Source organism: Gallinula chloropus (genome assembly GCF_964237585.1).
Source record: "Gallinula chloropus genome assembly, chromosome: 1".
Taxonomy (NCBI): domain Eukaryota; kingdom Metazoa; phylum Chordata; class Aves; order Gruiformes; family Rallidae; genus Gallinula; species Gallinula chloropus.
In genome coordinates, this window is record NC_140085.1 from 18,089,387 (window position 1) to 18,103,593 (window position 14,207).

Consider the following 14,207-nt stretch of genomic DNA (forward strand, 5'->3'; position numbering starts at 1 on the left):
TGTTGCTAACACGCCGCAGTTATTTTTAGCACACGGCGGCTCGCGCACCTTGTAGTCTCGCCTCCGCCGCGATTGGGCCGGGCCTGAGCTGAAGGCGGAGGCGCACAGGCGTGAGCGAACGAAGTAGTCCGCGGCTTGTGCACCGAGGGGAGGGGAGAGCGCCCTGCCCGCCGCTGGGTGCGGGGCCGCAGCGGTGGCTGTGCCTGTTCCTGCTGCCAGGAGACGGGTCCGCAGCCCCCCGGCCGTGCCTGTTCCCCAGGGGGTCCGGGGACCCAGCGGGGTTTGCAGTGAGGGAAGGAGCCGCGTTCCCTGTTCTCCTCACACTGCTGTAGGCGCGTCACCCCTGGCTCCTCCCGCCGCTTGGGAGTTCTGGCACTGGGGACGCCTTCGGGTGGCCCCTCGGGAGCCCCCATTCCCCAGGGACCCCTCGTCCCAGGGCCAGCCCTGTCACGGAGCCGAGGCCGGACCGCGGGCCAGTTGCGGCAGCTGCTGCCAAGCACTGGTCGTGCGCGAAGGCGAGGAAAATGCCGGCCGGTTCCTTCCCTCCCCGCTCCCGTTCCACCGCTTCAATGTTCGCTCCCCCCGCCCTCCCCGGTGCTAAGCCGCTTGGGGAAATCCTCAGGTCAATCCTCATCCCCACTAACCCTCCTGCCCCTTCCTTCCCCTGCGCCCAGACCGGGGCAGTCCGGAGTGCATCTGGCAGCGGCCACCAGGGCGGGAGAGGGGGGCGAGGGGAATTAAACCTCCCCCCGTCCCCGAGGCGCTGCGGGAGACAGGGCTGGGCTGGCGGGGAGAGTCGAGGAGAGGAGGCGGAAGAAGTCCCGTCCCGCCCTCCGCGGCCTCATCACTCTGGGCGGGAGCGCGGATCCCTGCGCGGGGTTGCTAAGGGTGAAAGTTTGCCGTGAGTTGGCTCACTTGGGGCCAGGGTGCGGGCGGCTCCGGGCCGGCGGGGCGAGGAGAGGTGGCAGCAGTAGCAACGACGACACAGACACCGGCATTCCCACCCCCCCCTCCAGTCGTCCCGCACCACCTCCGGCCCGCGCCGCAGCCCCTGGGCCCGCCCCGCGGAAGAACCGCACCGCCGGGGATAAAGCGAGGGAGGGGACGGGGCAGAGACCCGCACGGCACCGTTCGGGCTCCGCTGGCAGCGCCCACGGCCCCCGACAGCCGCTGGCCCTGGAGCCGAGGACGAAGTAAGTGGGGCTAGGGGGTGCTTCCCTCGCCTCCCCCCTTCTCGAGCTGGGTCCTCTCAGCCCACATCCCCTTTGTGGGCTCGGCCCGAGGGGGCTTGTCGCCCCGCTCTCCGCCTGGGGGAGGGAATTTATCTGTTTGTGGAGGGACCGGGCGGCTGCTGGCCCGGGGGGGGGATTAATGGGACTTCGCGGGGAGGGTGTGAAAGTCACTGGGTCGGCGACGCTTTGCAGCGCCCTGGTTCACCATATTTTTTTTGGTGTCCCGTCCGTTTCCCCCCTCAATCGGGGGGTACGGGAGCGGCGTGCGGCTCAGCCCCCCAAAAGGGCAGGCCGGGACCGGGGGCGGCCGTGGGTACGCTGGGCTGCCGGGGGAGGGAGGGGTGTCGCCAGGGTGTCTCCCTTCAAGCACAGCGGACCCAGCCCCCCCGGGCTCCGGTGGGGAGAAGCCCGGCGACAACAAAGACGCCGCTGGGGCTGGGCTGGGCGCCGCCGGCCCCTCTCCCGGCGGAGGGGCTCTGCCTTCCCCGTGAAGTCGGGGGTGGGGGGCACGGCCGCCCCTGGGAAGGGGTAGTGTGGTTGCAGGGGAAGGTCAGGCCCGGGTTTCACCCGGGAGAGGTGGGTGTCTGTGGAAGCAGGGGTGCGGCGCCCCGCCTCGCCCGCACCCCGAGCCTCCAGGTCTCGGGGGTCGCCGCGGTGCCCCCCCCCGCCGGGGGCGTGGGGCCAGCTGCTCGCCCTTTCGCCCCTCCATCGCAGGGCTCTCTTGGGGACCTTGTTTGTAACCCCGTGTGTCCCACCCTGGGGACGGGGACAGGTAGCGGACGTGGGGTTCGTGGCCTCCGAGGCTCCGTCCCGCGGCCGCGGGAGGCTGCTACGGGTGGATCCGAGAGGGAGGGGAGGAGAAGAAGGGGGCGGCTGCCCAGCGGTCCCCAGCGCCGGGCCGCGGGGCGTGTTCCCCGCCGTGGGCAGCGCCGGGGCGGGCGGGCCGGCCGGCAGGGCGCATGTGCCATGGAAAATTTTGTGCCCTGCCCCGCCGAGCGAAGCGCCGGGCCGGGCCGGCCGCGGGGCGCGACGGGAGCCGTAGTCCGGGGGCGAAGTAGGTCGCGGGGCGGGGAGGGGGGGCGAGGACTACAACGCCCGGGGAACCCCGCGGCGGCGGGAGAGGAGGGGGGGGCGCCGTCCGGCCGGGTCACCGGGAATGGCGGCTCTCCCGGGGAGAGGGGGCGGCTGGGTGTTAGTTTCGGAGGGGTTCCCCCCGCGGGGCCGCTTGCCTCTAGTCGGGGGAGCCCCTCCGCCCCCGAGGGTGGCACTGGGGCGGGAGGGGAGGGGATGTCCTTGTTCTGGGCGGGTGGGGACCCCGCGTCGCCGTGGCAGCCGCCTCGGGAACGCCTGTGGCGAGGCGGCAGCCGGCCGCTGTCCGGGCCGGAGCTCGGCGGGAGACTCGCAAGGTCACCCGCCGCGTTTGCGTGGCGCGGCAGAGAGGCCGTCGCTGCCCTGTTGGCTCCGCTCTGAGGCGGGCCGCCGTCGGGCCTCTCCCTCCGGCGCGTCGGTGTGTGCCGAGAAACGGGGGGTCTGCGGGGGCTCCTGCCTTGCCTCCGCGGAGCCGAGGAGCGGCCCTTTGTTCCTGCCCGCGGCACCGTGGGCCTTTCCCTCGGAGCGCTGGCGCTGCGGGCGTGCCTGTCCTGACGGGAGGCCGGTCAGAAGACCCTTAGGGTTGATGCTGGGCAGGTTGTTGTCTTTGGGCCGCGCTGTTTCAGCTGTTCTGGTGTTTATTACTCTGTTACCACATTTTGGTGCAGTAGGAAGATCAAGGGGATCTTACCGACACACACCTTACTGTGGCAAGAACCTGGGGTGTCAACAGTATCGCTGACTTCTTGTCTCTTCTGTGAGTATCGGCTGTGTGCAGCTACCTTGGCAGCTGTTGGTATTATTAGGCTAATTAACTCATCTTTTCATAGTCAAGGTACAGAGTATTCCCCGAAGGGGGAGGAAAAGAAAAGAAAAAAGGAGGCAGTGATTTATAATTGTACCTCCTCGCTGCCTCCTGCAGAAGGTTGATGAGGATGTGGGCTCTTGAAAATACACAGAGGTATTCGTGTTGCAAATCGGGTGGTGATGAATTTCGGCCTTTGCTCCTTTCACAATCTGTAATTTCTGATTTCTTAACAGATTTTGGATCTGGATTAGAATTTATCACATGAGATTAAAAGATTTACAAACTGGCTGTTGTCTCCCTACTTAGTTTGCTGGGATCCTGAGCTGTCCTCGCCCTCAGTTGCCTCAAAATCAAAGTAGCAAGAGAGCTCTGTGCAATTCCCCCTTGAGTGCAGCCGTGTAAGCTCTGGTTAATGCTTAGGTGCCCTACCTCAGGGGTTTGCTTTGTGCTGCTTTCTCTGGGAAAAGCTCCCTCTTTGTGCTGAGGTTTTTGCCTTCTGAAAATGGCTTCTCACTGTTCTCTGGAAAAACTCTGGTTGCTTTTTTCTTTGGTTCTTCTTTCTTTGTCATCTGTTCTTTCTTGAACTTGGCCGGGTCTCGGTGACCTTCCAAAAGTTGATACACTATGGTAATTCCTTAAGATGAGTTTTAAAGGCAAGACTTCTTTTCCATCCCCTCCTTCCTGTGTTTTTTCTTGTGCTGACTCAAACCCAAAGGGGATTCCTTCCAGAACTGACCGCTTTGTTGGCGGAGTTGGGGTGTGGGTTCTGCTTCTAGTTACCATAATCCTGAAGCCAAGCCTCTCAACTCAGACTGGTACAGAAGCAGCATGGAATCTACTCGTCCTTATTTTTGTGTCTGTGTGACGAAGCCTCAGAATACGTGAGGATTTCTCTAAAGTCTGTTTAATCCTTTTCTTCCCGCTGAACTAGACCAAGGAAACAAGTCTGGTCAGTTGGCTGTTTTTTTTCTTCCTCCTGACCTAGGCCAGCGTGGATACCTGGTTGTGCTGCTGGGATCCCCAGTTTTGCAGGGGAATGCTGACGCTATATGCTTGTACTCCATCCCCACCCCCAAATAATTGGCAGAAGTCGTAAACATTGGCTTGAGTGCTACGTGAGAGCATCCCCCAAGCCCATTTTAGGAAGAGGGTTGAATGTGGTGTGTCTGTTTGAGCAAGGTGAGGGCAGTTGAAGCCCAAGCAGCCTGTGACTAAGCTGCCAATTAAAAACTGGATGTTCTGCTTCCCCCTGGAGAGGTGTGGAGGCTACTGGAAGTGTGCTTCCTCTTAAAATACTTTATCTGTGGGATTTGTTGTCTTTGGATGGCTGACAGAGTGGTGCTGACCTACCTGGGTTGGTTTTTTTTGTATGAACATTGTTTGCAAATCTGTGTATAATGGGAGAGTCGAGTGTTGTGGTTTTGTATTGCTCTTTTGTGGGTTCTCTCTGTTTCAGAGGCTTCCTCAGGAGGGCGGGAAGGAGGATTGCTTCAGTCTTTGGCAAGCAATTTCAGTTTTTATTAAGCAGGGACCTGATCCTGGCAGAGCTCATTTTCCCTCGGCGCAGGGGCTGGGCGATATGAACTGTGTTGGACAGGCTGCTGGCATGTGCCCGCCCTGCGCACATTTCACGCCCCTCTCTTCCCCTCCCCGACTGAATTAAACTGGGATTTTAGGCTTGTCGCTGGGCTAGAGCCTCAACTGGGTACACTTAATAAGATACGTGCCTGAGAGTCAGGGTTATAGTAAACACAGGCTGGCAGCTGGTGCCCCAGCACCCTCCCTCGCTCCTTCTCGGCCCTTCTGTGCTTGTGCCGCAGGATGCGGCACCCGGCACAATCACCTGGTCTCCTGGAGGAGCGGGCTGGCCCCGCCGTCCGGAGCGCGAGCGGGTCTCCGCACAGGCTGCGGAGCCAGTCACGAGGCTGCTGGGCTGGTGCTTGTGTTCCAGGGATGCTGGTGCAGGTGAGCCAGGCTGGAAGCAGCCGAGCGCCAGGGCGTCGAGAGGCGGGTTAGATGTGCTGAAATAGCTCTGCCAGAGTAGACAGTTGGCCTGCTGGGTTTCAGCAGCAGTACTTGGCAGTGAGGGAAGTGTAACATACGTGCCTGTGTGCGGGTAGTAGCTACATCCCTGTTTCTTCTGTAGAGGAGCAGGGAGACTCCTAGCATCTCTGTCTTTGGAGGGCCGGTAGATTTGGGGTGAACCTCCTAGAGATGATCGCTGCTCATTAGTGTTTGTGCAAACTGCTCCTCCTGCTTTTGTTAACGGAAAAGCGAGGCTGTTCATCTTAACAGGTGGAAAGTCGTGTCCTCTCACGTTCATCCATCCTTTTCTCTCTTTCCCTAGGTCTGTCTGGAGCCAAACCTTGTCTATGTGTGTGTCATTTTGTCTCTTTTAACACACTGCCCTGACTTGCTTGCTGCGAAGGGAGTATGCATCTGGAGATCAAAGTTGCTCTTAACTTCATCATCTCATACCTGTACAACAAGCTTCCTCGGAGGCGGGCAGACCTGTTTGGTGAGGAGCTAGAGCGCCTGCTGAAGAAGAAATATGAGGGTCACTGGTACCCGGAGAAGCCTCTGAAGGGATCTGGTTATCGCTGCGTTCATATAGGGGAGACAGTGGATCCGGTGGTGGAGCTGGCAGCCAAGCGGAGCGGGCTGGCCGTGGAGGATGTGCGTGCCAATGTGCCAGAAGAGCTGAGTGTCTGGATTGATCCTTTTGAGGTTTCCTACCAGATCGGTGAGAAGGGCTCTGTGAAGGTCCTCTACCTGGATGACAGCGAGGGCTGCAGTGTGGCGGAGCTGGACAAAGAGATCAAGAGCAGTTTCAACCCCGATGCCCAGGTATTTGTCCCCATTGGCAGCCAGGACAACTCGCTGTCCAACTCTCCGTCCCCTTCCTTTGGCCAGTCACCTAGTCCCACCTTTATCCCTCGCTCTGCCCAGCCCATCACGTTCACCACTGCCACCTTTGCTGCCACAAAGTTCGGCTCTACCAAGATGAAGAAGGGCGGAGGAGCTGGAGGAGGGGGCGGTGGAGCAGGTGCTGGGCAGCAGCCGAGGATCGTCAGGTCTCCCACCACCAACCTGCTGAAGCACAAAGGCCTCTCTCTGTCTATGCACTCTCTAAACTTCGTCGGGAGCGCTGGGAGCCAGGCCCCACAGTCGCAGCTCTCCCCCAACGCCAAAGAATTCGTTTACAGCGGCGGCTCGCCTGGAGCCAGCAGTCTCTTCTTCGATGGCGTTGCCGGCGAGAGCCCGGCCAGCAGCATCCCACCAACATCGCAGTTCAACACCGGCACGGGTGGTACCTTTGACATGGCTCAGGTCTTCGGTGGCAGCACCAACAACCTCTTCTTGGAGAAGTCTCCCTTTGTGGAAGGACTCAGCTACAACCTGAATGCCATGCAGTATCCCAGCCAGTCGTACCAGCCTGTTGTCCTGGCCAACTGAACGCAAGAAAGGAGAGTATTTTGGGGTGGGGAGGGGGGGTGGGGAAACCAAGAACAAATAAAAACAGAGGGAGAGAAAAGAAAAATAGAAATATACAGACAATATTCAGATCTTATAAATATAGCTTCTTGGGAAAAGAGAGAGCCCAGTGTTGTTGCGCTGTGCTGGCAACGCTCCTGAAGCACTGACTTGTTTTTTAACTCAGTCCCTGTGCTTTTTTCCTACTCACTTTTTTACTCCTTAAATTAGTCTTGGGATTTTTTTCGGTGTTTCCCCCACCCCAGCCTAGGACTGGTGCAAACATAGGTCACGATGTTCCCAAATCCCCGTGCACAGCTCCCCAGCACTGGCCAAAGGGTCCTTCCCCCTGGTTGTAGGGACATCATCTTCGTACCACCTCACTGGAGGAGGGACAGGGAGAGAATGAGTCAGTGTCAGTGGAGATACACGCACCCTTGTTGCACGGTAGCCAGAAATGGGTAGGTGGGCTTGCTGCTTCTGTCAGGGCTCTGCGTGTAGACAGGGAGCATCTACTGCGCCCACGGGCGCAGACGGTTACGCTGTGGCTGCTTCAGGCTTTCCAGCCCGGGCTGGCGTCAGCTGTCGTGTCTGTGCTGAGCAGCACTAACTCTTCTCCTTGACCGCCTCCCGGCACGTCGCGGGGAGCGCAGCGCGTTACTGTGAAATGGCTGCTTCTGCTCCCTGCGCCATCTGCGCTTCCAGCCGCAGCTCCGGGAGGGCAGTGCTTGGAGTGGCGCTGGTCACCCTCCCCTTCCGCGCGCGAGCGAGGGGGCCTCACCCTGCTGGTCAGGCTAGGTGAGCACCCCGTGGTGCCCAAACAGCACCCGTCTGTCCCATGGCTGCTGGAGGTGGTGCTGAGCCAGGTGGCAGCCCCCCATCCCCCCCTAACCTTTCCATTTGGATCCTGCTTCCCAGAGGTTCTCTCCAGTAGTAGGGGCCAGCATCCAGCTGGAGTGGCCTCTCAGGTCTGAGTTCTCATTCCCTGCTGTGAATTCATCCTCTCAGAGGGAATTCCTTCCTTTCTCGTTAGCGAGGCAGCACTACATTTGAGGAAAGGGCTATGTTGTTGAAGCTGCTCTCTTGAGAGGTTGTGTGAGGGTTTGTGCTTTCAGCCAGGCACTTGACTGAATCTCCTCCCCTGCCCTTCTGGAGGGGCAGGAGGAGAGGTGGCTGATCTGGCATGGAAGGGAAGCACCTAGCATAACCCATCATTCCAGCCAGGTCACATCAGCGTGGGTGGTGGCAGGCTCAGAGCAGGGATGGGCTCTCTGAAGGTGAGTGGCTGTCCCAGTGTGCGAATGTACGGTGCTTCCCTGCCATAGTGCCAGGATCTGGGAATGAATGCCCCTGCAGCTTTCCCTGGGGTGATGTGCTGCAGTTGGGCCATAGTGGCTTTTCGGCTGGGTTGCTTCTGCCTCAGGGACTCAAAAACCCACCTTCGTGGAAAGCTGAAGGAGGACAGCTGTTTGTCCAGGCAGGGTGAAGGCTCTCCAGGTGGGAAGGAGGTCTCCTTGGATTCCGTGTGGGTGTGTGGAAGCGTGCAAAGAGGAAAGAGATGGAGATGAGGAAACTCCAGTCTTTGAAGTTCTCAGTTTAAAAGAAAAATAAGCTTTCTGCTGCCTCCCAAACTTGAGGTTCGGTTTTCTTCTAATGATGTCTCTGGAGCACCTTCTGAAACCCCCTCTGTATCTGTCAAACCGATGTGCTATTTCAAGACGTCCCTGTTTCAGGGAAGATGGGCTTGAACTTGTGCTTTTTCTGCTCCCTTCCCTCTTGCCAAGATGAAGGCATCCCAGCCCTCCTGTAGCTGTGGAGCCAGTGAGGCTTTGCAGAGGTAACGGGCTGTCCCAGGGAGACCACCACTGCCCGGAGCTCTTTGAGGAGAGTTTCCAGAGCACCCTTCCCCCTCTGGGTGACTGGGGGAGGCACGGTCACATCTCTGAGCCCACCATGGGTTCCCCAGCCGGCTGCCGCAATGGAGCTGTGGCCAGTGGGTGGGCGAGGAGATCAGAGCCCAGCTAGCATCCCCCAAAGGAGTGCCCACCGCCTCAGCTCTCCAGGCTTCTCGACTGGGACGAGTTGCTGAGGAACTGCCGAACTGTTGAGCTTCCCTCCCCTTTGTTAACGTTTTGCTCCCTCCCTGACAGCCGTTACCACTGCCACCCCGTGCGTGTCCCAGGGCGCGTGTCCGTGTCCCTGGGAGCGTGTCCGTGTCCCAGGGAGCGTGCCGCTGAGCGCCGGCCCGCGCACCGCACTGAACCGAGGGGCGCTCAGCGCCTGATGGCGGTACCCAGGCCAGTTGCCCACCCCCCGCCCCCCAAACACCGTCCCCCGCATCTGGCAAAGCCACCTGCGAGCTGCTGCCACGGGACTCTGCTCCGGCACAGGGAGGGAGGGAGGGGAGAGGTGGGGATGCCCCTTGGCCACCTGCTTATGTGTGTGAAGCTTTGATGCCGCTTTGCCCTGCCACACGTATTATACCCGCTTCAAAAATAGTGGTGTGAGTGGAAGGAGGAAAAGAGGAGGGACCAACCTCTGCACCGTGGAAGGAACAAAGCGTGCTTCAGAAGTGTTCCTCCGGCAGCAGGCAGCGATGGAAACTAACGGCCTTCTTGGGTCTTTTCTAGTCTTGGATGTAGGCGTTCAGCTTCAATTTTAGTTTTTAAAAACCTGCACTAATTTACCTGGTTTCTTAGGAAGGGAAGAGAGAAATTTTTTTTTTTAACTTTTATTTTTTATGGGTTTGTGTTCTTTTTGTTGATGTCTGTTTGTATTGAATAATTTGCTACATTTGTAAGATGTAAGAGGTATATATAATATATGTATATTTCTAACGTAAAAAAAACTGTAATTTTTTTCTTTTCAAGATTTTTTCTTAAAAAGAGGAGAGAAAAAATATTTTTTCAGGAAAAAACTTTAAAAAAAAAAGAAGTGGTGAAGAGTCCTTTTTTTTTCTTTTTCTTTTTTTCTTTCTTTCCCCCCCACTCAGCCTCCCTCCTTTTCCTCCCGCCCCTCTCCCAGGAGTAAATCCACAGTTGCCTTGTGGGAGAGGAGCAGCGAAAGAGGCCAGAAGTCTGTATGTCTCCGAGCAGAGGTTTATCCGTGTGTGCTCTGCTTGGGTTTCTTTCTGAGGAGGGGGCTCCTGAGAGGGGGAGATTGGGGGCTGCTGTCTTATTTTTTTTCTTTTTTTCTGTCTTTTTTTTTTTTTTTTCCTTTGGCGAAGGAGGAATACAATCAGAGTTTTGTATTCAGAATGTTGTGCAATATTTTGGAACGGGACATTGGTGTGTCTAGAGATTTAGTTAAAAACAAAAAAACACAAAAAAAAAAGCCAAAAAAAAAAGGTTGATCAAATCTGTACAGTTTCTATTGTTCCAGATTTTTTTAAGTTTGTATTAAAAGCATGATATAATAACCGCTTGTCCTGGTGCCTGTGTCATTGGGGGGGAAGGGAGAGAACCCCTGTGGTGGCTGTTCCGGGGAGCAGTGCTCACCCCAGTACAGGGGGAGGTGGCTGCTGGCACTGCCCGCCCTGGGGTGAGCTGGCGCTTGGCGAGGCTGTTGGTTCGTGGTGCGTTTGGTAGAGGTTTGGCTGTTGGGAGCAGTGTGGTGACACCCAGGTTTGTGCAACACTGTGAGGGCTCCTGTCTCGCTGACCTCTGCGCTACCAGGAGTAGCAGTGGCATAGGAGAGAGCGGTGGCGTGCCTTGCCTCACTGGGTCCCCCTGGGTTCAGCTCCCTGGGGAGGAAGGAGGGGAGCTGGCCCTCCTCCCCAGGAGCGAGGAGGGAGCCAGGGGTTTTGCCTTGTGCATGTGGTGCCTCCAGGGCTTTCAGGCAGCAGGATTCCTGAAATGCCCTTGGCTGGGCTCAACTAGTGCTATTGTGGGGCAGTGCTCTCTGCAGTGAGGCTCTTGGTTCTGGACTGAGCTCTCTTCCCCTCTGTGCAAACCCATTTGGGTTTGTTCTGGGGAGCCTGGGGTACCTGCTGTCCCAAGGAAGCCTCGAGTGGCATGTAGAGGGCCTACCACAAGTGTGGATCTGAGGCGGCTGCCGCAGGGCGGGCTGCCTGTGAGAAGAGCGGTGATGCAGAACATCCGTTTCTGTTTCTAACCTCTCGTTGCTCAGCTTCCATCAGAAGTTGTTGGAGGGACCAGTTCTTTTTTAGCAGAACTCAATGAGATGGCCACTCCATGCCAAGGAAGATGCTGAAGCACCCATCCCAGCACACGTGCTGGACATGGCTGTGTGACTCAGCTTCTCTAGCCCCACTGGGTCCCTGATGACTCCCGCTCGCAGGGCGGCTCGCAGCTCCCCACGCTGCCTCCTTAAAAAGCTGTTGAAGGGAGCTGCTCCTAATATACTTGAGGAAACCAAACATGGAGCTGGTACTGGCAGCTGCCTCCCACGAGCATCCGTACCTGCACCCCCTCAGCCCCTCCAGCCTAAATTTCTTTTTGGAAGAGGTCGTGTTGCTCTGCCCTTGGCTTTGGGAGCCCTGGGAGCTGCTTGCGCTGGCTGCGCGACATGTGACTGTCACACTCTGCTAAGCAACAAAACTATTTTTTCCCCTTTGTGTCTCAACCCCCTTGCAATGATTTCTCTGAAGCACGCCCAAGGCTTGCCCTTAGACACGTTTCTGGAAATGGAAAATCCAAGGCGAGGATGTGCCTTCCTGATCCTTGCCCTGCATTTGCTCGGCGGTGACGTGGGGAGGCACCGAGCCCTTCTCTTTTTGGGCACAGGTACCATCAGTGGCAGGGCCTGGAGTTGGTTTACAGCTGGTAGTTGTGCAGCCTGGGCAGGGATTAGGGAAAAGGATTAGTAGAGCCCTGTTCCTCATGAGATACTTGTCCTTGTGCTGTCCTGAAGGGTGTGGGGAGGTGAAACCCCCACCTGGAAGCAGCGTGTGGGGAAGGGGATCTGCCCTCTATCAGCCTTTGGAGAGGAAAGGGGGTGCCCAAGCCCCAGGCTCAGGCGCTGTGGGGTGGTGCCTGGGTGTGGGAATATTTGCCAGGTGTTTGGGCAGTGACTGAGTCCGTACCCAGGTAGGGTGCTCCAGCAAGGCACAGCAATGTGATGGGACTTGTCTCCTGAAACCTCCAAAGTGAGGGGTGTGGGGGTGTTGTTCGGGCATTCCTCACGGGGGGACTCCCTCGTTAAGAAGGAAACTTGTAACTTGTGGCAAGGAGCGGGAGGGCTCCCACCTGAAAGGAGGAGATACCTTGGGTAGGAAATGTCAGCTTTGGCCTGTCAGCAGCAGTTCCTGACATGAGCTGAGCTTTCCTGGGAGCGGGAGGGGGCTGATGCCCAGAGGAAAGCCTTACACAGGCTTGGAAGGCCGTCTGCATGGCAGCCATGCCCTGGGCTGTGCTTTAATCACAGGCCCAGCAAAACAGCCTGTTTGCTCTGTCAGGAGAGCATCTCCCGCTGCCCCAGAGCGTCCCGGAGACCTGGGATGCTGGGGTAGAATAACATATTGCGCAGGCACTGCCGGCAGCGGGTGCCTCCCCGTGGCCCGGTGCTTGCCGGCGTGCCAGGACCGGGAGGTGGAAAAACACTGAGGGGGGGTGGGACTGGGACCTGCCGAGTCCTTGGCGTCCCCATGGAGCGCTCCTGCCAACGCCACCTGCTCCTGGCTCACATGGCTGTGGCCCTGGATGCTGCCCACGGCCCCGGCAGGTGCAAGGCTGGCGTCGCGGAGGGACACTTCGGTCTTCCCACCCCACACATGTCCTGCACCGTAGAGTAGGCACGGGTGGGCTGTGGCCAAGGTCAGCCGCCTCCCAAACCGTGTGCTTTTCCCTTTGGTTTCTGTGGCAGAGCTCCAATGCAAACACGGCCCCGAACACGCTCACCCCAGCCTTCGCAAAGCTGTTCTTCCACTACCCCCCGTCGCTGCCAGTGTCATCACCTCCAGAGCCCTGGTCAGCTTTCCATAGAGCTGCTGAAGAGTGAAAACTCACCCCTGGGCCCCAGGACGCCCCGGTGAAGGATAAGGCCAGCTGGCACACGCGGTGCTCCTGAGTTGTACCAGCCAGTGAAGGGTCATCTTGCGTCACAGCCGATTTGTGCGTGGCCATTGCCAGCGGCCAGAGTGACTCCAGTGTGGAAAGTGCATGTGCTGAGGAGGCATATGGGATTCTGCCCCCCTGCCCTCCTGCCAGGAAGCCCCCATAGGCACAACAGCGGGTCAGGGGAAGGAGATCTCTCTGAAGAAGGTTCACAGCCGGATTTTGCTGCTCTGCCTTTAGGAGGGGCAAGGGAAAGTACAGGCAGAGGCTTGGAGGAACTTGTTCCCTCTTCACTAAATGCCGAACTTGTTCCCTCTTCATATGTTACTCTGTCACTGCTGAGACCTAGTTGAGGGGGTTATTGCTTATTTTTGTTGGCCTTGCAGAGCCTGAGGCGCTGCTGGTGCAGCTTGTCTGCTGAAAGAAGCAGATCTCCAGGAGGGAGTGTGTCCCTCCCACTCAGCAGGGTGTTTCCACCAAAGACAAAGTTTTCCTTGGAGTGAATCAGCCAGAAACTGCTTGCAGAAGGTGCAGCTGGGGCTTTCATCTGAAAAGGACAATAAAAACAAACAAACCCCAAGTGACCCACACGGGGTGATGTGTAGGGAGGGCAATGGGTGATGTTGCTGCAGCAGAACAGGCTTCTTCCACGGGCCTCGCTTTGCCCACAGAGCTCAGCAAGTTCACACAGGGACCAAGTCCTGCATTCCTCAGCAACAGCAACAGACGCTTCTGCACTCCCTGATCTTCCTGTGGTCAGGTCTAGTGTCAACATGTGCTGCTCCAGGCTCCTGCAGAGGCCTGAGGGACATCGCAGCAGGCACTGGGCACTCCTAAATGTACCAATGTCACTCTCCATCCCTGCCTCTGCCCAGCATCGCTGTGTGGTGCCCGGCTGCAGCCAGGAGGATGTGCTGGCATCACCCACGGAGCCTGCTGAAGCCGCAGCGCTCACACAATGCATGGGGTGAGTGAGGGGCTGTGGACACGCAGGAAAACTGGGGTGAACCTGAAGATACCTCATCTGCTGGAGGAGCTGTGGGGTTTGCATCTTTGGGGGGGCAGACTGGCAGAGAATACAGGGGAAAGAAGCAATGGAGATGTCTGGAAGACCACAAATGCAAACCAGGGGAGGCTTGAGAGGAGTGGAAGGAAGGAGGAGAGCAGCCTGGGGACATCTGAGGTGTTTACACGCAGTGACAATGTCTCAGGGAGGCTGCAGCTCCTTGCTCACCGTGAGCACCTAGTGAAAGGGTGTGAGTTCCTGGTGACCCAGCATGGGTGGCAGCTGGTAGGCCTCCTTCCCATACAGCACAGCCCAGTGTAACTCCCCGTCCCTGCCTGGCTCTCTGTCACCCACTCACATAATCGTGCTCAGACTCTTCCCTCCGGGCTGGTCCTGACAGTGGTTCCCCTCCTGAGACTCCACCAGCCCTCACAGGACGCCCGTGAGTCACGGCACTGTCATCGCTTCCAGTAGAGACGTGGAGCTGGAGCCTCACTGCGTTCACAGGGAGCAGGAGCCCTGGGGGTGGCACCCATCCGTCCCTCCTGCCACCTCATTCTGATCCCGCCAGCACTGGGAGCTGC

At 58.1% G+C, this 14,207-nt stretch overlaps 1 protein-coding gene across 2 annotated transcripts; it reads left to right on the plus strand.

Moving 5' to 3' along the window:
• The first annotated feature begins 928 nt into the window (after positions 1-928).
• TOB2 (transducer of ERBB2, 2) lies at positions 929-6,603 on the plus strand. 2 transcript variants are annotated; one of them, XM_084261553.1, is made up of 3 exons: positions 929-1,193; positions 5,477-5,976; positions 6,079-6,603. In XM_084261553.1, exons 2-3 carry the CDS (start codon positions 5,563-5,565, stop codon positions 6,583-6,585), a joined length of 921 nt encoding a protein of 306 aa, XP_084117679.1. In that variant the 5' UTR covers positions 929-1,193; positions 5,477-5,562; the 3' UTR covers positions 6,586-6,603. The 2 variants fall into 2 exon arrangements, with proteins under 2 accessions (XP_084117679.1, XP_084117678.1); XM_084261552.1 differs by having other exon boundaries at positions 5,477-6,603.
• Positions 6,604-14,207: the final 7,604 nt, after the last annotated feature.